At 36.0% G+C, this 25449-nt stretch overlaps 1 protein-coding gene across 1 annotated transcript in view; it reads left to right on the forward strand.

Annotated features, from left to right (window-relative positions):
- CSMD1 (CUB and Sushi multiple domains 1) overlaps positions 1–25449 on the forward strand; it is an 883217-nt gene that overhangs the window by 577394 nt on the left and 280374 nt on the right. The window contains exon 6 of the mRNA XM_015859302.2: positions 20027–20139. Coding sequence (XP_015714788.1) covers positions 20027–20139 — 113 coding nt within the window. The remainder of the gene's footprint in view (positions 1–20026; positions 20140–25449) is intronic.

Raw genomic sequence — 25449 nt, forward strand, 5'->3', positions numbered from 1 at the left:
AACAGACTCTTGTTAATAGCTTCATAAATCTTTTGTCTGACTGCAGAGCCAGATGATAGGTTTTCATACTTTCAGCAGGTTTTCATTATACTTCCAAGAATTTCCCTCTTCAAAAATTTCTATTGAACACACTAATAATAAGATAATAAGGAATTCCCTGTGCAGAAATTCTAGTTGTAGAATATCTAAACATGATTTTTTTGTTGTTCCGTTAATAGACTTTTTCCTTATTTGGCACTCCCATTACCACAGATCAGCTGCAGAGGATATCTCAATCACAAGCTGTCTGTTGACCCTTTTCACTGTTATACATATTTTCTGGCATCTGAATAATTGATACAGATAGACTTCAGAACCCTGAGGTTATTAAAACTCAGAAGTATTCTTATGTTCTTAGTTAATATCACAGAATCACAGGGGTTGGAAGGGACCTCTGGAGATCATTGAGTCCATCCCCCCTGCCAAAGCAAGTTCCCTATATATGTCTTTCAAAAATTTTGTTAAACGATACAAGCACCACATAGAACAGTGAATAGTAATATTTCTGAACAGAGTTCTTCCTGAAAATGATATTTTCAACACCATTTACTATGCATATAAACAAGCATACATTCAAACTTTGATACAGCAAAACAGAGTTCCAAATCTGTCATCTTATTTAAGTATAACCTGTATCACTATTTAATGTAGCATCTTGAGGGCACAAAGTGCTGTACATTCTGCAGTATTTCAATCCTATTATTTTGAGATCTCTTTTCTATATATAAGAACATTATTTTGAGCCATGCATTTTGCAGTTGTTTTCTCTATTTATTTGTATTGCAGTAGCATGCTGGTGTTCAGATTACAGGCTGTTTGTCCACTGTCCTGGGATATGTACATATATATAACACAGAGATTCTTAACTGTTATCTCAACAACCTGAGAGACAAAATGGACATAGCAACATATATGTGAAAAAGTGGGAGAATACAGAATGGAGAAGTAAAAACTCTCGATGTTTCATATACATGAAAGAAGTAATTTCAAGGTGGATGTTTTTTTAGCTAAGGTCTTTTACTTTATTTCCATGGACTTTATGAGTATTTGACCTTGCTTTTACATCAAATGTATCAGGTCTTAGAGTAATGTCTACCGAAAATTCAATAGAATTTACGTGTTGATTATTTATTGTTGTTTGTTGTTGGTTGGTTGGTATAAAATATTATCTTTATTTAGGAGTATATTCCATTAATTAATTAATTAGTGACTTTGATCAGATGAGAAAGCTATGTTACTGTTAGGAAAGAAAAATCTACTGAGGCCGAAGTGGTTGACTGCAATAACATGAGTTTTCATCCATTACAAAAAGAAACAAATGTTTAATACATGATTGTTGACCTCTTTGTAAGCAAAACCTGTTTCTACTCATAATTATCTGCTTGATGGCATGAAAATAGAATTAGTAAATTAAAATACAAGCAGAACCTTTGATAGTAATATACACAAACTTGGGAAGAAAAAATATGATTTTAAAAATTGAATCACGTAAATAAATTATGCTACCTCAATAATACAATTAACTAAAAATACCGCTCTTTCAACTTCTGTGAAAATGGTTAATTTCATGCGAGGGAGTCTTTTGTCCTCCTCAGAATCATAACTCTCCAGATGTTTTTGTTTGTTTTGTTTTGTTTTTTGTATAGAGCAAAATCATATAGGCTTTTATGTTTTTATGTCTTCCAGATGTGATGCCAGTTGGCATTAAAGATCCTGTCCTTTTAACTTATAAAGAGAGAATGGAATGGAATGAAATGAAATGAAATGAAATAGAGTAGAATAGAATAGTTCAGTGAAAGGAACATTAAAAAATCATCTACTTCAGTTGCCTTACACTTGAAAGCTAACCAAAAGCTAAAACACATTAATAATGGTATTGTCCAGACGCCTTTTGAACAATTAGATGCACTTAGGAAGCCTGTTCCAATATTGGACCACCTTGGGAAAAGAAAACAAAAGAAAAAAATATTTCCCAATGTCCAATCTGAACCTGTTCTGATGTGTCTGTGTGTTGTTACCTGGTGTTCTGTCATTGGCTACCAGGCAGAAGAGACCATCAACTCCCTCTCCACTTCCCCTTCTCAGTAAGCTGCAGAGCACATTGAGGTCACCTCTCAGCCTTTTAATCTCCAAAATAGACAGCCCAAGTGTTCGGCTGTCCTCAGCTTTTCCTCATAGAACTTCTCCTCATCCATTTCACCACCTTTGTTGCCATCCAATTTCAAGAATCACTAACATACAATATCCACCACTCATCCACTTTCTAAAGCTGTTTCCTTAATTATATATATATTTTTATACGTATATATATATATATATATATATATATATATATATATATATATATAATTATAATAATTATTATTATTATTATTAATTAGTTTTGGTATCATCTTGTTTTTTATATGGCACATAGACAATTCATCAGCCAAAGAAGCTATATGATAAAATACACTTAGAATGTATGTAGTTAAACTCAATGCAAATAAATAATAATTATTTTCCTTCTATTTATTCAGTAGGCTAAAATACATTTATTATAAAACATATTCCATATATTCCTGACAAAGCAAAATATCTGGTAAGAATTATAGGTGTACAATGAGGCAATACAGGCAATTACATGTTCTACAAACCTCATGACTCTCTGAAAAGTACTCAAGAAATGCAATTACTATTGATATTTTTTGGAGATGTGGCAGTTAACAGCTCTTTATTCTTGTGACTCACAAACATTCAGGGTTCTTCATCATAGCCTGAATGAAATATATCAGTATTCAGAAACATAAATTGAAGAAATTGAAGGTGAAACCAGAATGCAGCATTATCTGGTCATTTGAGATTGCTGATCAAAACTGCTATTTTAACATAATATATTTTTAACCATCATATCTTTTTTTTTTTTTATTTTTCCCCCCAAGTTATTTGACAATGTAATTATGGAAGATACATATGCATTCATGACACATATATGAGAATAAATTGCCCACAATGTGAGTCTATTTTAAATGCTTATTTTCCACTTATTGTATTGCAGTTTCCTGTATAAAAACCTGTATGCACATAACCATAAATTGAATTAGAAGCTTCTTGTTTCTTCTAGCACCACTGAAATAACCTGTTAAGTAACCTAAGAGTTAATTCAGTGTTTCCACTGAAAAAATTGCACTGCCTCTTCCTTTTATAATGATAGATACCTGACGTTATCAGAAAGGACAAAACACATTATCATGGGCACAATAGACCTGGCATGCCATTAAACTGCTCCTCATCAGCTAATTTGAGAACTGATTGAATAAATGCTACAAAAATCTTTTTCACCTCAAAGGAAGGAAAGTTAATTCTACAGCTACTGCTGATGGACTCATGACTAATTGGAATAGGCAATAATGATCAGGTGTACCATTTTATAGAGCCTACTGAGATAATAATAAGCTTTTATATTGTCATTTTCATGCCAATCTCCCTATCTGCAATGCTTTCTCATCTATATAATTATACAGATGTGATACTTTGTGAGTGCCTATCCTGTTGGTTGTGGGTTTTTGGTTTTGTTTTTTTTTGTTTTTTTTTTTTTTTTTTTTTTTTTTTTTTTTTTTTTTTTTTTTTTTGTTTTTTTTGTTTTTTTTTTTTTAATTTGTGTGTGTGTGTGTTTACTCTCTCAAGTGAGTATTTCCATACTATGGTGTAAGGTTTTGGGGGATGCTTAAGGTTGAGATTGTCTTTCTTTTAGGGGTTTCCTTTCTTCAGATACTGTAGCTACACCCCTGCAGATTTTACACATTGAAAACTATCACTGGAGTCAGCGGGAGTTCAAAAGTACTTAAAGACTGTTTTATAACCTAAGGAAATCAAGAGGCTCTTTTTTCTTAATTCAAACTGAGGGCAGAAATACAATTACAGTGATTTATTTATTTATATATTTTTCTTTTTTTCCTAATGATAATATGTTGCTTTAAAGTTTTATTTATTTCTCCAGGCCTATGCAGATGCAAAACACTCTGTCTACTTATCATACTTACTGAAGATTCCCATGCTAGGGAGCTTTCTATTTCCATAGCTTTCTTAACTCTTCAGTGACCCAAACTAATATGCAAAAATCATGATTTTTTTCTAATTACAGCTTTATTTCAAGTGGGCTCCAGTCACACAGTGAAAGCAGCTCTCAAATAATTTTCTCTTAAGGCCAGCTATAACTTCCGCATGAAAGGCAATTTAAGAATACAGCTTGAATTTTTCATTACAGAACACTTTCAATTCACAAGGGAACAGGATTGCATATCTTATCTGAAAGCTTATAGGAGCTGCCTGAGTGATGCAAAATTAATATGTCTTATTTTTTTCTTTATGATAACTTGATAAATGAGGGATTACTTCTGGTTCTGTTAGATGTTTAAAAATTTAAAGCAATTTGGGAAAAAAAAAATTAGTCATTTGAAATAAAATGTGTCCATTTTTATATTGACGCAGGGATTGTCACAAACTTTTTTTTTTTTTTTTGCTGTTTTGTTTTCTTTTTATTAGATAGAAATTGTAAGCAATTTCACTTTATTAGAATTCAGAGTTTAAATTTAATTGCTTTGACATATTGAAAAATGAAATAAATAAGTAGCTATGTATAACTATACACAGTCTCTCTGAGTATATGGATCCATAAATATATTTAATCTTCTTCTAATTATTTAAAAATAGAAATTACATATCTTCCTGTAGCTTCCTAAAGTATAAGCTAAATAGTTGATTAGCCTACATGTTAGCTGCAGTACTGTGTTTGAGCAGAATATGGGCAGAGAATAAAGCACCTTAATCAAATGCCTGTATGTTAATGCATGCATGTTAGGAAGGTGTCTGAGCCAATAAATGCCAGCCAATACAGTTAACATAACCTGTGAATCCATTTTGCCTCTTATATGGGCACTGGCAATGAAATTCCCTTGCTTAAGAGGGTTATTTAAAATTTGAATAGCCAGATGATAAAAAGATCTAGTGATATACACTCTGGATCAAGAGGATTAACTGAATCAGGCAGGTAGGCTGTTTGCACGTGTACAGTTTAGGTGCTATAGTCCTATATTGGTTTTCTGCACAGAGTTAGGGCTGAATTCAGCAATTCAGTGTTCAGAGCCGTTTAAGATGTTCTGGGTAATACAAGTAACTCAAACATATGATTGGCAAACCTGATTCATAAGACATACATAAAAAATTCTGCCATTCTGCAGCAACAGGTGAACTATCATAAGATCTAAATGTCACTATACTCCTATGTTTCATTGAATAGAATACTCACAGAAGAAAGATGAGAGATATTTGTTTGGCTTTTGAAGGAAAGTGAATAAACTGAAGTTAAACTGTTGAGAAAATACAAGTAATTTTTAGTTAATAACAAAAATGTTCCTTGCAACATAAGTACTCATCATAAGCTCATCTCGGGGCACCACAGATCTGGTGGCCCAAGGCCTTATCCAGACTTCCCTTGAAAAGTCTCCAGGAACAGGGCATCAGCCACATCTCTGAACAACCTGTTCCAGTTCCTCACCAATTTTACTGTAAAGAATTTTTTCCTTATATCTAACTTAATCTCCCCTCTTTGAGTTTGAAACCATTTCACCTTGTTCTGTCACAACTGACCCTGCTAAAAAGTCTGTCCCCTTCTTTCATATAGCTCTTCCTTATATAAAGTCCACTATCAGGTCAACTTACAGCCTTGTCTTTGCCAGGCTGAACAGCCCCGTCTTTGCCAGGCTGAACAGCCCCAGCTCTCTCGACTGTCTTTGTAGGAGAGGTGTTCCATCCCTTGGATCATTTTGGTGTCTCTTCTCTGGATGTGTTCCAGCAGGTCCATGTATCTCCTGTATCTGAACACAATGATCTCTGTTTTCCATAAAAATGGAAAGACTCATGTGCGGGATAGAAACAGGGAGAGAGATCACTTACCATTTACTGACACAGGCAGAACAGACTTACCTTGGGGAAGATTTCTTCACTGACAGTGAAAAACAGAGTGAGATGGTGAGAAAGAAGGACAGAAACTTGTCAGGCTCAGCCTCACTCCTTCATTTTTGACTTCTGCCTCACTTTCCAACCCTAAGTAGCAAAGGGAATCGCAATGGCAGAGCTATAACATTAGCTGTCTGTTTCTCACTTTTCCTTTGTTCCAGCATAGGTACTTCCTACAGGCTGCAGTCCTTCAGGATAAACCTTGTCCAGTGTGAGTCCCAGAAGTGCCACCATCTTGGCAGCACATCCATCGGTGCCCTGGGTGGCTGGAATAGGCTGTGTGCAGCATGGGGCCTCTCTGCCAGCACATGGTCACCTGCACCCCATACACCATTTTTTTATTTAAAACAGACTGTTAGGCATGTAATAGATCTGCTTCATTTGATTTGCTGTATAGAACATCTGTTTACATAGACATAAAGGAAAGTAGAAGATGTTTGCCAGATGCTAAAGGTACAGTTACTAAGTTCTGTCTTCAGCTAACATGTATGAAAGAAATACTTTAGTTTGATGAAGTAAAGATTTTCTTATAGCCAGATAGCTGATTATTTCCAGAGCACTTTGTCAAATTCTGTTGTTCATGTGTTTCTTAGTACAAGTGGGCAGTAGTTGTCAGAATACCTGTTGAAACAAGCAACTGAAATTCCTTAAAAATTAGCACTTCATGACAGATTGACTAGTGCACTGGCAGGAGTATGAGACCCTGAAAATATCTTTCCCTTGAGAATCATTTTTAATAAAGAAGGAAATTACATATCCACATAGTAATGACTTGTAACTACAAATACACTGGTTTAACATGAAAATAATGAGAGTATTTATTTACAAGTTAAAATGTATGGAATTAAATGCATTATGCTTTTTTTATGCTCTAGCAGAAAGCAGCAGTACTAGTGTTTGGTCCCTTTAGAGGAGACCTGAGCTAAGCAAAGAGACTTGAATCAAACATGAGACAGTATCTTTACATAAACAAGTACACTGCACTAGAAATCAGAGAGAAACCTCTGAATTTTCCTTTCTATAGATGTTCTAACTCATGTTGCTATTATTTACCCTAATCCATTCCCTGTTATTTCTCCTCCAGCCCTAGAAGAGGATATTGTGCAAGACTGAGAAATTCAGAGCAGCTTTTTCCTTACCTATTGAAACTAAACAGCAGTTCCCAACTGAGTAAAATGTACAGGGGAAATTACTGTTACCTCACAGTTCTTTGAGTATTCTGTCAGTTTCCAGAATATCACATTTTCTAAGACTAGGCCTATATTATTCAGAAAAGAGTGATTGAAACAATATGTATATACGTATATATTTTTATACACACACACACACATATATATATAATCAGTACTTGTTTAGAAAACTCAAAAGTGACCTGGAATCACAGAATCACAGAACTGTAGGGGCTGGAAGGGACCTCCAGAGATCATCTAGTTCACCCCCCCCCTGCCAAAGCAGGCTTCCTAGACAAGGTTGCACAGGTAGGCAACCAGGCAGGTCTTGAATGTCTCCAGAGAAGGGGACTCCACAACCTCTATGGGCAGCCTGTTATAGTGCTCCATCACCCTTACCATGAAGAAGTTCCTATGCACATTTGTGAGGAACTTCCTGTGCTTTGTTTGTGACCATTTCCCCTTGTCCTATTTCCATGCAGTGCTGAAGAGGGCTGATCCTCCTGCACCTTAGATATTTATAGACTTTGATTACATACCCTCTCAGTCTTTTTTTCTCAGGGCTCAACAGACCCAGGTCACTCAGCCTTTCCTCATTAGAGAGATACTCCAAGTGTCTTTGTGGCACTCCAATGGACTCTTTCCAAGAGATCCCTATCTTCTTTGAACTGGGGAGTCCAGAGCTGGACACAGTACTCCAGGTGAGGCATTTCCAGGGCAGCGTAGAGGGGGAAGATCACCTCGCTTGACCTACTGCCTGCACTCTTTAATGCAACCCTGGATACCATTGCCCTTTTTGGCCAAAAGGGCAGTACTGCTGGCTCATGGCCGACTGTTGTCCCCCAGGACACTCAAGTTCTTCTCTGGGCAGCTCCTCTTCTACAGGTTTTTCTTTTACCTGTACTAGTGCATGTGGCTGTTCCTCCCTAGGTGCAAGACTCTATATTTTCTCTTGTTAAACCCCATCTGGTTCCTATCTGCCCAACTCTCCAGCCTGTCTAGGTCTTGCTGAATGGCAGCACAACTTTCAGGTGTGTCAGCCACTCATCCCAGCTTTGTCTCATCAGTGTACTTGCTGAGGGTAGATGCTATTCCCTCATCAAGGTCATTGATGAAAATAATGAACAAGACCAAACCCAGCACCAACCCCTGAGGAACACGACTAAATACAGGTGGACTACTCTGCTATGTGTGCTACTTTGTGGTAGATCTCCCCTATCCACCCGGCTGCTTATGACATCATAGAAGGTTACCAGGTTGGTTGAGCATGACCAGCTGCTGGGGAACCCATGCTGACTACTCCTGATTCCCTTCTTCTCTTCCAATTTCCTGGAGATGGCATCTAGAACAAGCTGTTCTGTCACCTTTCCAGGGACAGAGGTGAGGCTGACTGGCCTGTAGTTTCCCAGATCCTCCTTCTTGCCTTTTTTGAAGACTGGAGTGATGCTGGCTATCCTCCAGTCTTCAGGCACCTTTCCTATTCTCCGAGACCTCTCAAAGATGATTAAGTGGTTCAGTAATCACCTCCCACTGGCAGTAGGAATGTTTCCCACTGCATATTACTTCTAGATTTGTTGCTGGTTATTTACATTTAATACTTTTTTTTTTTTTTAATATAAATTCATTTTTAATATTCAGTTCTGCAGTATCCCTGTCAAACACAAGATTTTTCTAGAAGTACTTTCTTTCCTTAGATACCTGCTCAGCAAACTGAAAAAATATATATTTTTTTCCGTATCTAAGTACGCTCTATCATGAGCATAGCCAAGAGTTAAAAAGTTATAGGTCATCTCTCGTGGACAGTGAAAATTTACTAATAATCTGTCTGCTATTACAGAAGAAGCATGTGTTACTTTGCAGTGTTTTGAAGAAGGATTGTTTTATTTCTGAGGTGAAAGGTTACTTCAGATAGGAAGCCCAAGAGCCACATGCTGAAGAAGCCAACCAGAAATGGTTAATTGACAACTGTGTTGGGGAGGAAGTCTTTGTAACTGTCTTAACCTCTGAGCTAGCAGTTCTCCTCAGCACAGTCAAGAAAAGTTTGTATACATTCCATCCCCATCTGACATTGCCTTTTGAATGAGAAATTCAACCCTTCCTGTCCTTTTTCCTGCTTAGTGTTGTATGGGAACTGTTAGGTCAGGGCTTGGACTGGTGATTGAGCACCTGTTGAAGGGGTGTGGCCAGCCCAGGGAACACAGGCACAATTCTAGCACCTATGCTTCCTGTGTGACCAGAATTAATGGAACTAGCCTGGGCTCTGATATGAAGGTGAGTTCAACTCTTCTGTGTACAACTATTGGTCCACCTGTGAATATTTGCCCAGTATTGCTAAGAACCTCTTAGAAGCTATTTTTCTTCTTCATGAGCAGAACAATTGTTTTCATCTCAATTGGGCTGATTTTCCAAGATGCAAGTTGTTTGTTTTTTGGCAGTGTGATGTAGCCTGATAACTTGAGAAATCCTATATGTAAACTGAAGCCTTCTGCAGGTTTTTGGCATCTTCCCTCATTATAGACAGTTTATTCTCTAAAACTACTCACTTATACAGAGCTTTTCTAGGTAGACATGTTGTCCTCACTTTTGTGGCATTCTGTTTTGGATCACAATTCTGTTTCCTAATTAGCTAAAGAATATGAGAAAACTATAGCCAAAAATAGCACTGCATATGGAAAAAACTGCAGCCTTTGTATTACCACTTATTAGAAGCTTCTCTGTTAGGACTTAGTAGAGATCCTCACTTCTGTTGTTCTTCATCCTTAAAGATCATCCCATTAATGTGTCTCTGTGTTTGACTTCTTTAAAACGCAATGTGAGCATCATACTGGTCTTTGTTTCTTTTTTGTCTGTTACGTGTTTAGTGCCATTTAGTTTTGTAAGCATTGGGGAAAAAGCTAAGTATTTGTTAATCTTTTTACATTTATGAGAGCTGGTCCAAAAATAATTCCTCCTACTTTTTATGTCAGCCCGTGAAGTCTGATGTTGTCAATATGGCAATAGAGGTTAAACCTTCCCACTAATATTCCATTGCATTTTGTTGCTGTGCAACAGATGGCAGTAGTGGAGCAGCCTGACAAAATGGTGTCTGATGTGAAAGTGTGTATGAAGCAAAGGAATAGAACTGAGTGCCTTCATGGCAAAATAATGACATCTATTGGCATTCACTGATACTTGCTGAACACTTATGGAGACCAAATGCTGTATGTTAGTTCAGTGAGGTGGGAGGTGATGCATTTCTGTAGTGGCTACGAGTCACCTCTGCTGGTGTAGATTCTAGAATGCAGCATGCAGGCTCTAGTTCATTGCTGATGAAAATGCACAGGTCACAGTGGTGGTTGCATTAAAAAATAGTGAGAATTTGATCTGTCATATAGTGTGATTTTGCTGCTTGTTTTAGCGTTCATGGAAACAAATAGGAGTCAGTGTTTTCACAACTTATGTAATTGATTATTTCAAAAATTATAGCAAATTATAGTGGAAGTTGTATCATAAGATTACATTCGATATGAATGTATTGAACTGTTATTCATTAAAATCTGTGAAAAGGTATTTTGTTTACTTCAGCTGTTTTTCACACATTAGAAGAATCTGCTTTGTACCTGCTTTAAAAGGGTTGTTGGACTAGATCTCTTGAGGTCCCTTCCAAGTCCTGTGATTCTGTGAATCTAGATTAAGTAGTAAATCATTAACAGGAGAAATACAAGGGCTTATGATGAAGTCATCACAAATATGTTTAGAGCTGAAAGTGATATGTGCTTTCTTTCTGTTGAGGCAGTGTTCCTATAGAAGCATAGAATTATTTGGGTTGGAAGAAACCTCAATTGTCTTCAGGTTCCAGGCTTTATTCCACAGGCAAGGCTGCCAACTGCTTGATCAAATACTAGATCAGGTTGTCCTGAGCCCCATCCAGCCTAGCCTTAAACACCTCCAGAGATGAGGCATCCACAGCCTCTCTGGGCAGCCTGATCCGGCACCTCACTTCTCCCTCAGTTAAAAACTTCCTCCAACATCTAATTTAAATCTCCCCTCTTTGGTTTAAAACTGTTCCTCCTTGTCCTATTACTATCTACTCTCTCATGTTTATAAATCTCCCTTTGTATGTTGGAAGACTGCAATGAGATCGCCCCGTAGCTTTCTCTTTTCCAGGCTGAACAAACCAATTCTTTGTCCGTCTTCATAGCATTTGAATCATCCTTCTTGCCCTCTTCTGGGTCCTTTGCAAAAGCTCCTGATCTACCCTGTTTTGTGAGATCTTGAATGTAATCAGTGCCATCAGTAGCAGGATCGAGTGTACCCTCAACAAGTTAGAGGATGACACCAAGCTGTGTGGTGCAGTTGACATGCCACTCAGTGAGACCTAGACAAGCTTGAGCAATGGGCCCAGGTGAACCTCATGAAGTTTAACAAAGCCAGGTGCTAGGTCCTGCACCTCTACTGCCATATTAGAATCATAGAATCACAAGGTTGGAAAGGACCTACAAGATCATCTAGTCCGACCATCCTTTACCATACCTACAAAAAAAACTACTAAACCATATCTCCTAGCTGCCTATATTGTGGTAACCCCTTGTATCAGTACAAGCTGGGAAATGTAAGGATAGAGCACTGAGTACTGGTGGATTTTAAGCTGGACATGAACCAAAAATGTGCCCTTAAAGCCCAGAAGGCCAACTGTGTCCTGGGCTGCATTTAAAGAAATGTGGCCAGCAGTTCAAGGGAGATGATTCTGTCCCTCTGCTCCAAGCTGGTGAGATCTCACTTGGAGTCCTCAGTCCAGGAGACATGTGGACCTGCTACAGTGCATCTGGAGGAAGGCTTTGAAATTATCCAAGGTGTGAACACCTCTCCTAACAGGGATAGTCTGAGAGAGCTGGGGCTGTTCAGCCTGGAGAAGAGAAGGCTCTGCGGTTACCTGATAGCAGCCTTTCAGTATATAAAGTAGGCGATATGAAGGAATGAGACAGACTTGCAGGATCTGTTGTGACAGGACAAGGAGAAATGGTTTCAAAATAAATGAGGGGAGACAAAGATTGAATATAAGATTTATTTATTTATTTATTTATTTTTATGTGTAGTGAGGGACTGGAACAGGTTGTCCGAAGAGACAGTAAAGGTACTGTCCTTCGGAGACTTTCAAGGACAGGTGGGCAGGGCTAGACAGGGTTCAGAGCAGCCTGATCTAGGTGCAGGTGTCTGTTGATTGCTGGAGAGATAGACTAGATGACCTTTAGAGATCCCTTCCAACTCTAAAGATTCTATGTTTCTGTCATGATCCTGTATTCTTCCTCATTTCATCTCAGATGGTTGGTTAGTAATGGATAAGGTACGTTATCATTATCCTTAGCATCTGGGAAATGGTTCATTATAAGTTAAATATCAGTGAATTTTTAAAGGCATTTTAGGATTTGGAGACTTGATAATGGTATTTTGTTAGTGTTCATTACCACTGCAATTGAATATTATTAAAGAAATTGACTTAAGAGAGTAGTAGCCTGATATCAGCTTTGGGATGTAATTTACAGTCATAAAAGGTAACAAATCCACATTTTACTGGTGTGTCAGCAGTGTTTTGTAAAATGTACTTAAAGTAGATAATTAAACATCGTAGGGCCTCTTGAAGTGTTGTAATCTTTTACAAGCTTTAATGTAATGAACCACAGAAAATATATTCTACTGTAGAATAAAGTCTTAACTGGTTGATCTTGCTGAGAATTGAAATATAGTTGTTTCCAGGAAGAGATGTCTACAATAAATGGACTCAGTGCTGAAATACTAAAATGAGTTAGACAAAGCACTGAACTTGCATTATGTTTAATTGATCTATAGAGAATTTATTCAGTAAAGATTAGATTGCATGGCTGTCTGATTAGCATCATTATTATTCAGTGATGGAGAAATAAATATCCAGTTATTGGGAAACAGTAGTTCTTGTGGCAGGACAGCATATTGATGCAGAGCTTTCAATGGCAGTGTCAACTGGAGTTTAGTTGTACTGGCACAATATCATGTGATAGTATTTCAGTTAAATATAAGGTACTCTCAAGACCTTATCAGAAACTTGAATGTTTACTGTGTAAAAATCACTATCTAAGAAGTATGAAAATATATCCATGTCTGACAGTGATGCTTATGCTGAAGGACTGAATCCTGGCTGCCATTATTTTGGCTTCTGGGTGTCACAGTTTAAATGAAAATCTACCTGCATCCATGACAGGGGGGCCGCAAGCCCCACAGGGCTGCTAGGCCGAAAGGAAAAGTTAATTAGGAAAAGAAAACAGTGACAACGATCTAAGGAGGCACACTTATTTACTAAATACTATATTGAAATACAGGATAACACAATATAATATAATTGAAATTAAGCTAACAAATCAAGCAAAATAGGAGAGAGAATGAGTCCCGAAACTGAGAGGCCTACTGTAAAACTCTAGGCAAAATGGTGAAGGCTTCCACACACTCCCCTGAACGCCAGAACTTGAAAGGTGTCAGTCCAGCCTGCCAGAGAGATAATATAGTGTCCAGGTCCCGTGACCCATCTCTGACCGTAATGTTCCCTGGGAGATGTAGTCTTCTTCTGTAACTTGCAGATTCAGTAAAATTATTCATGCTTTATATGATGTTATGATGTGGAATACTGATAGCAAAATTACAAAATTATTAAACCATGACAGGCAGTTAAACCCCAGTCATGGGGTAGTTTGTACATCTGTTGTCTCAGTCTCATAATGGTGGTCTCCCATCCTGAAGGAGTGCATTTGTTGCCCATTTTTAACTGATACTGTATATTGCATCTGTATACAACAGGATGTATATAGATATGCTTGCTTGGTGAAGCTTCTTGTTTGTTAATATGTACTTAACTGTAGATCTGTAAGAACAAAATAACATAGTCAATGTAAGGAAAATGTGTAAAAAATGTAGATAAGTCAGCTTGACAAAACGTACTAAGAATGTAAATATTTGCCTTAGGTCTATGCCAAGGCTAGCTTTAGAAATAGCAGGATAAGCTTTATGCTTAATGGTTAAGCCAGGTAGCAACGAAATTGAACAAGGCTGATTTTATCACTTGCGAATATCAGTGCAGTGCATACCATCACTGAAATGAGTAAATACACTGTTCATAAAGCTTCCATTCTTAGGGAAAAAATACTTTTTAGAAATGAGAAGAACATGGCTTGAACATATGTTTAGGGCTATACCTATATGGTGAGTTGGCTTCCTTTGTTTTTCTCTTTTATCTTGTGAAGATACTGAGTAAGAAGACGGTTTACCTGTTAAAATATGATCGCTGCTTAGGTACAGTTATGCTGATGTTTTATGCAAGTATTATATTTGCTGATTAACTGAAATTATGAAATATTACTCAGCTTCTGAAGTTGTGCCCACATGGAGATATTAAATGATAGGACTTTCAGAGATACTAAGTTTTCACATTTCAGCAACCACATCATGCTATATATTAAATAATTAAAAATATTTTTAGTAATATCATTAAAATTCTATTTTTGATGTTTTCAAACAGAAACTTCTTATAGTCCTGTTTATAAATATGAAGACATTCCTAATACCAGTTAGAGCTAATGTTGAAAGCTCATTGCACTTGGACTTCCCATAGATTTTAATATGAATTAAGTATAGACTAGAGACTTTTAGAACTGGATCTTACATTGTTAAAATCGGTCCATAAACAACAGCAACACCTCAGCTGCTTTTTTCTGTTCTATTCAGTCAGTCTGGAATCTTTCTTTCTCAAGTCGAACGTAAAGATGCACCTAGAAATATACTGTTATTTCCATTAGTGTTGAGCTTCTGTTATATAACTTGATTTCTACTATATGAAAACATGTTCAGAGGCAATATACATAGTTGTAAATAACTGACAATATGAGCATTCTTTGTATCATCAAACTAGGCTGAATTTCACATCCACAATAATGAAGACAAAAGGGAAATTGTCAATTGAAATTATTTCTAATACCCCAAAGAAAATTGATTATATGGTATATAATGCTACCATATAATGTTTAATACATTTCAGTGAAAACTGGGGAATCAAAAATTGATTTAACCTGAGATTGATCTTTTTCCTCTATGTAATGCAGTTTTCAATCAATCAGTTATACATATTAATCATGCTACCTTTTCTTCCAAAAGCCCTTCTCAGTTGACAGTTCTTAGAGCAATTTTACATGAAGGGGAGCTGGAAGAGAGTCTTGGTTAATAGGAGCCTATTCCTTTTAATGTTATAAGTAGCCATGCTGTATTAGTTATAAATCGGATTAATACTGTGGGATAAATGTATCAGTCTGAATATTGCTGTCTAGAAACTGCTGTTTGGTAAGAGTGGACCACTTTAGTTATGATGTGGATTGCTGAATGCTAATGTGAGGGATTGAAATATACAGATGCAGAGATGCAGAAATTTGTGGTGTATAAAGATTGTCCCCATACAAAAAAGGTTTTGGACTCATAGGATAAGGTGTCACACAAAAACAGGAGAGAACGTATTTTAAAAAGATTGCTTTGTGCTTTGAGTGATGTGACAGCTGTGAGTAGAGTTGTTCTGTGCTGTAGGCCAGTCCTATTGGACATAATGCTTGGTTACAGCAGTCAGGCTCTTGTACTGCGATAGGTTACTCATAGGATTGCATTACCTCCTGGAAGTATAAAGCCACTTTTATATACAGTCTAGTTTTCATGTATGAAAAATGGTTGTACATGTTACTCATTCCACAAATCTGTCTGACCTGATTTGGATTAGAGGTGTCAGAGGATCACTGAGCACTGTGTTTTAGGGCTTTGTAATCTCTATGAGCACTAGGTAAGCTGCTGCTTTCTTTTAGACTGGAATGAATTTCTTCACATACTGTCAAAAATGAGTAAAAATGGTGGCATTTTGTAAATATATATACAGAAGCATATATGATGTTAGAATAGGTGGAAGTTAGGTTATAAAGGAAAGTGTTCCAGTTCTTACAATGCAGAAGATAATAGGTGGTGTAATATTTGACATTTATCCTTTCCTTTTGATAAGTATTATTTTATTTCATAGATTCTTAACAAGTTTCACAAATATGGGACATTATGGAAAACATAAAGATAGTTTCATAAAGTTACAAGATTAAATATAAATAAATGATTTTCTGAAAAATGCACAATTGTATCCTTGAAAAACTTTACCTGCTACCTATTACTCCCTTAGTCTATGAATGGTAACCAGTGAGTTAATTTATCAGGTATTGTTTATCTGTATGGTAAGATAACAGTATTTCATCAGTTTATGGTCTGAGAGAACAATAATAAAGGATTATAAAGGAAGATAGAGAAACAAGATGTTTTATTTCATGTTTTAATAGCCAATATATTGTATGTCTGTTAGGTAGATCCTAATATAATTCACAACAGTGAGGCACAATATGGAAGTATATTCTAAAATTTGCCCTGTAGGGGGCTAAATCCTAAATCTCCTTTATCTGAAGTCAGTTTTTTATTTATTTATTTATTTATCTATTTATTTATTTTATGCAGAAAAATATGGGATTTATTTATTTATTTATTTAAAGTCAAAAGAGCCAATATAAATTCTGCAAGTGAAAATCCTCATTTTGTGGAGTGAAAGAAACTCATTTTGTGAAATATTCCTTTCAGTGACATTTTAAAAAAATAATTATTTTTTCTTTGTTTTTTTTGTTTGTTTGTTTGTTTGTTTTATTTAATTATTTTGTTCAAAATCCAAATGGGACACTTAAAATCTTTTGTTTAAGAAACTCATCCAATATGAAATGCATAATGGAAAAAATGTCATTAATGGAAATCAGTTACTGAAAAACATGTTTCAGTTCATTGTCATATCTTCATAGACTCATAGAATGGTCTGGGTTGAAAAGGACCATAATGATCACCTAGTTTCAAGTCCCCCCACCATATGCAGGACCTCCAACCCCTAAACCAGGGTGCCCAGAGCCACTTCCATCCTGGCCTTTGAATGCCTCCAGGGATGGGGCATCCACAACCTCCTTGGGCAACCTGTTCCAGAGAGTCACCACCCTCTGTATGGAAAAACTTCCTCCTCATATCTAACCTAAACCTCCCCTGTCTTAGTTTAAGACCATTCTCCCTTGTCCTATCACTATCCATCCTCATAAACAGGAATTTTATAACTTGTTTTGAAAATCTCACAGAGGCAGCTACGAATGAAAGGACTTCATGTGATTACTGCAAACTTAATGTACCTGCTGACACCAAAATCTATGCTGAGAATATAATCTTATTTGTCATAAGTTTGTATTTTAAGGTACCAAAGCAGACTTTTTCAGTGCAGATCTGTATCCCTAATGTACTTAAAAATGCTCATTCTATTATATATATATATATATATATATAATTTATAATAATAATAATAATAGTAATTATAATAATTATTATTATTATTATTGTTGTTGTTGTTGTTGTTATTATTATTATTATTATTATTATTATTATTATTATTATTATTATTATTATTATTATTATTATTATTTTCCATAGCTTTTGTGACTAAAAAGGAACAACTCTGGGAAAGTAGGGTGTGCATGAAAAATGTTGGTGACTGTGGCAGATAATAAATATTTCATAATGAGATTAATGATTACTGAACATTGTTTTAGTTGTCTGCTTTTCCAATTTATACTGTTAGATTTTAGTCCTGTACTAGAAATGCTATCCAAAGGTTTAAGAAATGATAAGCAACAACAACAAAAACAAAAAACAAAAACAACTACAGAAGTAATTTGGTGGTGTCAGATGAGTAAATTTATGAAAATAAATATTTTAAATAATATTATTATGTATTATTTATTATTCATTTAATTATTTAAATAATTTAAAATAATATTTATTTGTACAAGGCCAGCCTGGATGGGGCTTTGAGTGTCATGGTCTAGTGGGGGGCGTCCCTGCTGATAGCAGGGAGGTTGGAACTGGATGATCTTAAGGGTCTCTTCCAAACTAAAGCATTCTAGATTTTTATTTATTTATTTATTTCGGCACAAAATTAGAGTTATTAAAAACTGAGAAGGCCACCTCTCTGGGCAGCTCATTCCAATACCTGTCCACTCTTGGAGACGAAATTTTTCGGTTGTCCAACCTGAATGTCCCCAGTGCTGTGTACAAAGCAATGTATGGTAATTATTAGGGAAAACAGTCTTTTATTGAGTGTGTGAGCATTTCACTGTGAAGAGAAACTATCACAGCATGCTGCTATCTGTCAATGTTTAAACATTCTCCTCTCAAGATGTAGGAAATGCTATGTAGAAAAACTGAGTAATTAAAATGTAGCCTTCTTATCTACTCAATTGAAAGAGTCTTAATCTGTTAAAATGTTGAACTCTACTTAAGACTTCGGTTTTGGGCTTGTCTCGCGACTTCTCAATGTTTGCTTTTCTTTCTTCCATCCTTTTTATACTTATGAATGCTTGATTTCATTCAAGCATATATTCTCAGACCCAAGTTGACAAAATATATTGACGCAAAGTTCAGTGGTAAACTCTTCTGGTCCTCAGTGTTTTTAAGAATTTTCCAGTACAGCAAGAACGATATGGATCACTCGATCAGTGGTTTTCTTCATTTGTCTAATAGCAGCTGTCAGTCTCTTTCATCTTCCCAGGAGCATGTCCTGTTATCCTGAAAAATTCTCATGATAATAGCATGGAGAACTTTATGACTTGTTAACATGCTCCTTAGAACTAAATATATTTCACCCAAAAAAATATGTACTAATTTGATTTCAATCCTACCGCCAAATAATGCTAAGATAGAAAGTATTCTTTCACAGCAACCAAATAAACAACCATGTACATATTGCTGTGAAAACAGTTGGGTAATAAAAAGAGAAAATTCAGCCATGACCTAATTATTTTAATTGCCAGAATGAGAAACATCTTGTTCTCCCCTGCTCCCTCTCTCCAATTCTGAACCCTGGTAGATGTTAGCTATTTATTACAAATATTGTTGTCTCATGTTCCATGTGGAGAAGACATAATTTAAACTTTTTCTTTGAAACTGTTTAGTTCTTATCTAGGAGATATGAATCTGCTATTTTAAAGAGATGATAGAAATATTCAGCAGGAATCAAAGTTGATACAAGTGAAGAAGGGCAAAGGATGGAGGACATGCAGAAAGAGGGAGAGCAGAAGAGAGTGTCACACATTTTTTTTAGTACACCAGCCAGTTGTTAGATCATCTCAGCTATGTGTTAAACTGCTCTATAACTGTAGAAGCAAGGGAAGACTGTTGAAAGTTTTCATTATGACAATTACTGGCATAGCTGCTCTTTTAAATATTTTAGCTGAAAGGATTTTGAAATGAAAGGCGCTTCCAAATTGAAAATAGAATCCTGGTATTTCTCTTCACCTCTTGACTCAGAGACTTGATATAGAAGCTCAGAAGTATAATATAGTTTAATATATATATTTATTAATTAATAAATTATACAGAACTTCTTTTCAAATCACATTTTATTTACACTTAATTCATTATTTTATTTATTGTTTTGTTGTATTTTGGAGCAAGTAACAAATTTCTAAGTATACGATACTATCGGGCTGAACACAAAATGGTGAAAACAGCTAAAAAAGAAGAATAATTGTAAATGAATTGACAAAATAAACTTCAAAACTCACTAATTTCATTTAATTCAATTCTTTCTTGCACTTTCAAATTCAGGAAAGTGAATGGAAGAGCTGTGTGTTTTGGATTTTGTTCTTGTCTTCTTTACTGTCTGTATAGTTCTCTGCATGTTATTTTTGGCACCCTTGACATTAGAGTTTTCTTTATTTTTCCAGGCTGACTGGTATGAATCTACCTTCTCCTGTTATCAGCAGTAAGAACTGGTTACGACTACATTTTACATCTGACAGCAACCACCGACGAAAGGGATTTAATGCACAGTTTCAAGGTAGGAAATAGAAAAGCTTCAGCAGAAAGCTCCCTTTACCTTTAAACCTCACTAAAATAGTGGTGGTAGAAATTTATCATTAAGTATCAGGGACAGTAAAGAGCTGACTCGTGTTTCGACTACTCTTACTCTGAGTAACTGTTACCATTTTGTGTTCGGGCACCTCCGTGGATTTATTTTAAGGAAAAAAAAAAAGAAAAAGAAAAAAAAAATCACCTGTGTGCAGTAACATCGCGGTTTCTTTTAAGTATCTGCTTGATCTCATTTTCTACAATAAGGTTTTTTTTGTTGTTGTTGTAGTTTTGTTTTTTATTCGATCTGGTCTTTGCTTTAAAAACATGCTTGGAATGCAACTTACAATTGACTTCTAAGTTAATTCTGTACAAGGCATGTCCCCAACTAAACACTGTCTTCCTTCATTACTCAAAATGAAACTCTTATCCAGAAGTTACTTTCATCATTTGGAAATTTAGCTCCTCCTTGACAAAGCACAAATTGTATTTCAGGCTCCTACACAAGGTTGCATATACAGCTTTAAAGGAAGACAAGCAAACATCATTGTTGGTGTCAGTTGTTGTTTATGTTCACCTAGACAGTGGTTAAAATGCAATTTTTTAGCATGGAATCTTTATTGATTTCTGTACTTCATAAATTATCATTTGAGATCAAAGACAGTGTAGTTATAATGAAAACAGGAGCTCTATAACTCAGAAAATCATTAAGCTATTTAATTTATCCATGCTTTTAATTTTACCCTCCACACTGTCAAATAATTTATGAGTTTAGAACTTCCCTTTTTCTCAGAATCATAAGGCCTGCATCATGTGTTAAAAATGACAAATGTGCTGCCACAATTGTATGTTCTGGTGTTTAATGAATATGTTCCACTTTACAGCAAAAATGAAATCTCACTTCTAGAGTGTTTCAAATTGAGCATGTTATTTTTGGCAGGCTGTCAGAAAGGTCCAAGAAAGTATGATGTCATTTTATCATTTTGTGCCAAAAGTCATCTGTTGTTGTGTTTGCCTACTTTGAATTATGCAGGATTTAACAAATAGATAATTCTGAAGTCAAACAATGAATATAACAGATACTGCTGAAATGATTTTGTACTAATGGAAAACCATGAGCGAATGATGTTAAAAAAAATTGCTAGCTAAATTAATCATTTTCAGTGAATTTCTGTAATTCATATAAGTCAATATCTGTCCTTCATCTACATTGTTTAAAAACTCAATATTGTGTTTGAAGTATGTTAGAATAATTCACAGTGCTTTCTCAATACATGCATACTGGGTACTTTATCCAGATTTTCCTATGAAAGTTGTCACTCAAAGTAAATTTAGGAAAGAAAATTAGTGAAAGAAATTAGTAAAATGAGAAAGTAGATTAAATCTATTATTTCCTGTTCCTTAAGTGATACTGAACATCATTTCTTACTAAGTAGTACTGGAACAATAACTTGTGTTTCATTAAATATCATCAACAGGAAATTAATCCAATCTTGATAGAGAACAACAAAAAGTGTCCATCAATACACCATCTGTCTTGACCATTCTTTTTTCTGGTTAACTCTACCATTCTTAAAAATGTAGGCCTGACTTCTCAGTTGTACTAGTCTTGTTTGATCCTTCTCTGCCTGGTAAGAGATGTTATATTTTTCTTCAGTAGAGTAAAAAGTCCTATCATATCATAGAATGGCCTGGGTTGAAAAGGACCAAAATTATCATCTAGTTTAAATCCCCTGCTATGTGCAGGGTCACCAACCACCAGACTAGGCTGCCCAGAGCCACATCCCACCTGACCTTGAATCCCTCCATGGATGGGGCAACCAACAACCTCCTTGGGCAACCTGTTCCAGTGCGTCACCACCCTCTGTGAAAAACGTCTTCCAAATATCTAAACCTCCCCTGTCTCAGTTTAAAACCATTCCCTTTGACCTATTACTGTCCACCCATGTAAACAGCCATTCCCCCTCCTGGTTATTGGAAGGCCACAATGAGGTCTCCCTGGAGTTTTTTCCAAGCTAAACAATCCCAGTTCCATCAACCTTTCCTCATAGGTGAAGTGCTCCTGCACTCTGGAACCATTACAAGAGCTCTGCATTTTTTTTTTGTGCTGGGGGCCCCAGGCCTGGACGCAGTACTGCTGATGGGGCCTCACAAGAGCTGAGTAGGGGGGGTACAATGACTTCCCTCTCCCTGCTGGCCACCCGTTTTTAATGCAACCCAAAACACAGTTGGCTGTCCAAGCTTCAGGTGTACACTGCTGGTTCATGTCCAGCTTCTCATCCACCAGGACCCCCAAAGTCCTTCTCTGCAGGGCTGCTCTCAAGATCTTTCCCCAGTTTGTATAAATATCTGGGATTGCCCCAGACCAAGTGCTACACCTTGCACTTAGCCTTGTTGAACCCCATTAGGTTCACATGAGCTTACTTCTCCAGCCTGTCCAGGTTCCTCTGGATGGCTTCCCTCCCCTCTAATGTATCAACTGTACTACTCGGCTTGGTGTCATCTGCAAACTTGCTGAGGTGCACTTAATGCCATCATCTGTGTCACTGATGAAGATGTTGAAGAGCACTAGTCCCAAGACCATCCCCTGAGGGATACTGCTTGTGACCAGCCTCCACCCTTGCATGGAACCATTGATTACAACTCTTTGGCTGAGACCAGGCAGTTCTTAATCCATCAAACAGTCCATCTTTTAAATCCATACCTCTCAAATTTAGAGAGAAGGACGTGGTGAGGAACCATGTCAAAGGCTTTGCAGAAGTCCAAGTAGATGACATTTATCTCTTCACTTGTCCACCAGTGTTATCACTCCATCATAGGAAGCCACCAGATTGGTCAGGCAAGATCTGCCCTTGGTGAAGCTATGCTGGCTGTCTTGGGTCATCTCTTCATCTTGTATGTGCCGTAATGTGGCAACCAGGAGCATCTGCTCCATGGTCTTCCCAGGCACAGAGGTGAGGCTCATTGGCCTTTAGATCCCCAGGTCATCTTATTTCTCCCTTAAAAATGGGAGTAATGTTTCCCTTTTTTCAGTCACTGGGAACTAGTCTTTTATTAGCCTTACAATTTTCATATTTGTTAACCTTATAGTTCACCTCTTGAACTCTCAGATAAACTAAGGAGACTGAGCTCTTTGAATCTGTCAATGGAAATAGTTTTTGGCACTGTTTTCATTTACTTCATAGTCAATTGGTGGTATTTTAAACTTGCAATGAATGCTTAATTGATTTTGTTTTTCTTTCATTATCTGGATCTACTATGTTTCACGTTTTTTGCTTGTGTTTCTTTTCCTTCTACTGCTACTTATAAAAAAAAAAAAAAAAAAAAAGAAAAGAAAAAAGCCACAAAACAACAATAACAACAAAAAACAAATTATGAGCACCTAGGAAATCAGTTAGCTAAGTCAGCTAACCTGTAGAACATGTGATTCGAGGTAATATTTTTTTCTGTTTCCGTGAGTCTGTCATGGCTGCTGTAGATAGGCTACATTTGTTCATTTATCTTATTCTACCCTTGTTTTTTATTCTTTTTCAGTGCATAATTTTTCTCCTCTTCAGTACTGTAACAGCACATTTCCCAACATCTTAACGCTATAGTATCAGATAGTCATTTATTTTGTAAGTTTATTAGTTTTATTTATTTAGATTTTATTAACAGTGTATCAAACAATTTTCACACAATTTTGTTTAATTGATTTACGTTTCATTCAGCCATGTTAAAATCTGTGCAAGTCTACAATGTGGTAAGTTCTCAGCAGATGTTCTTTTATTAAATAGGAAGGAATTAATCTGTCTTCTATCAAAAGTAAGATTCTTTTGGCCTGCGCTTCAGATGAGACTATTGATTCTGAATAATCTTCTTTTTAGAAATAAGCATTAAACATACTGTTCAAAGACTGTTTTTATTCTTCCTCAAAACTTGAGTCCCTTAATGTAGGCACCAGAGTTTAAGAATGGAAGATACTTAACACTATTAAAAATTTAGTAATGAAATCAATATTGTACATCTTATCTTCCCACAGACTGAATACACATTTAGCCTCTCTGGAAACAGATTTTTTTCTTTTTTTCTTTTTTTTTTTTTTTTTTTTTTTTCCCTGTGCTTTTGTCCCTGTACTAAAATTGCAAGATTCCCCTTATTATCTCAATTACTATTGAATGCCATCTGATAAGTAAAGGAAAGAAACATTGTCTGTTTCTTGTTAATGTGGCATATGTAACTTCTAAGGGGGAGCTGCTTAAAATATTTCTTCTGTTAATGTATTTTAAAATTTTTTAAACAGATTGTTTTTGTTTATTTACCAAGTTGTCACATCTTTAAATTAAAGCTCCCTCTGTTGCCTCAATTTCTAGAGCTTTGAATCTTTGTCAGTATTGGATGTTAGAAATAATCTTTAGTTTTATTGTTCTTTAAACTAGTTCATGAAGGCAGTACACTTTCACTAGAGAGATTAGCTCTCATGTATGTTTTGATATGTAATATGTATTTTCTTAGAAATACAAAACAAAGTCCAAAAGTTAACTTTTAAAAGTCAGTAACAAAAGAAAAACAGAAAAAAACAACAAACAAGCAAAAAAAAAAAACAAACACAACAACAACAACAACAATAACAACAAAAACAGTAAAAGAGTAACAAAAGAAAAACATCATGTATCTAAAAGTGCTCAAGGTTTAGTTGCTGCATGTCACCACTAAGCAAATGCTGATACAGTAACAGCTATTCATTCTTCTGCTCTTGCTTACTGTGATTTTGTCCTCACTGAAACTCAGTTCATAACACTGCATTCATAGTTGAAAAGACATGTATCGGTTTGGTACACATTTTTATACATCACTGTTGCTTGTTCTGATTTGTTTCATTTTGTTGTTGTCCTTGCAGAGATATGTATTTGGAACATTTTGAAGAAACTGGTGCTCGCTAATTTTTAAGACTAGCAATTTGCAATACAAAGAGAATGGTAAAATATGGGTGTAAGAATTTAAAATCAGAGCATATATGTGAGTGATGGACATAAGCAAATTTAATTACAGGTTTCAAGGAAGTATGCGTAATTAACATACAAACACAAAAACAGGTTCATTATTTTGTATTTACTGCAGTATGAAAAACATGCATGCAGTTTCTGCATCAGAAGAGATTATAGTCATAAAATAGTAGTGTCAGTTTTCCTACACCTGCAGCTTCTTCATTATCTATTAGGCAAGAGAAAGGTCTGTTCATGTTTAGCCGTGTGATGGATCAGTATAAGAGGTCTGTTTTTGGAGATGTTTTCTGATGGCATGAGAACATGAGAAGATG

This window comes from Coturnix japonica, chromosome 3 (assembly GCF_001577835.2).
Source record: "Coturnix japonica isolate 7356 chromosome 3, Coturnix japonica 2.1, whole genome shotgun sequence".
Classification (NCBI taxonomy): Eukaryota; Metazoa; Chordata; class Aves; order Galliformes; family Phasianidae; genus Coturnix; species Coturnix japonica.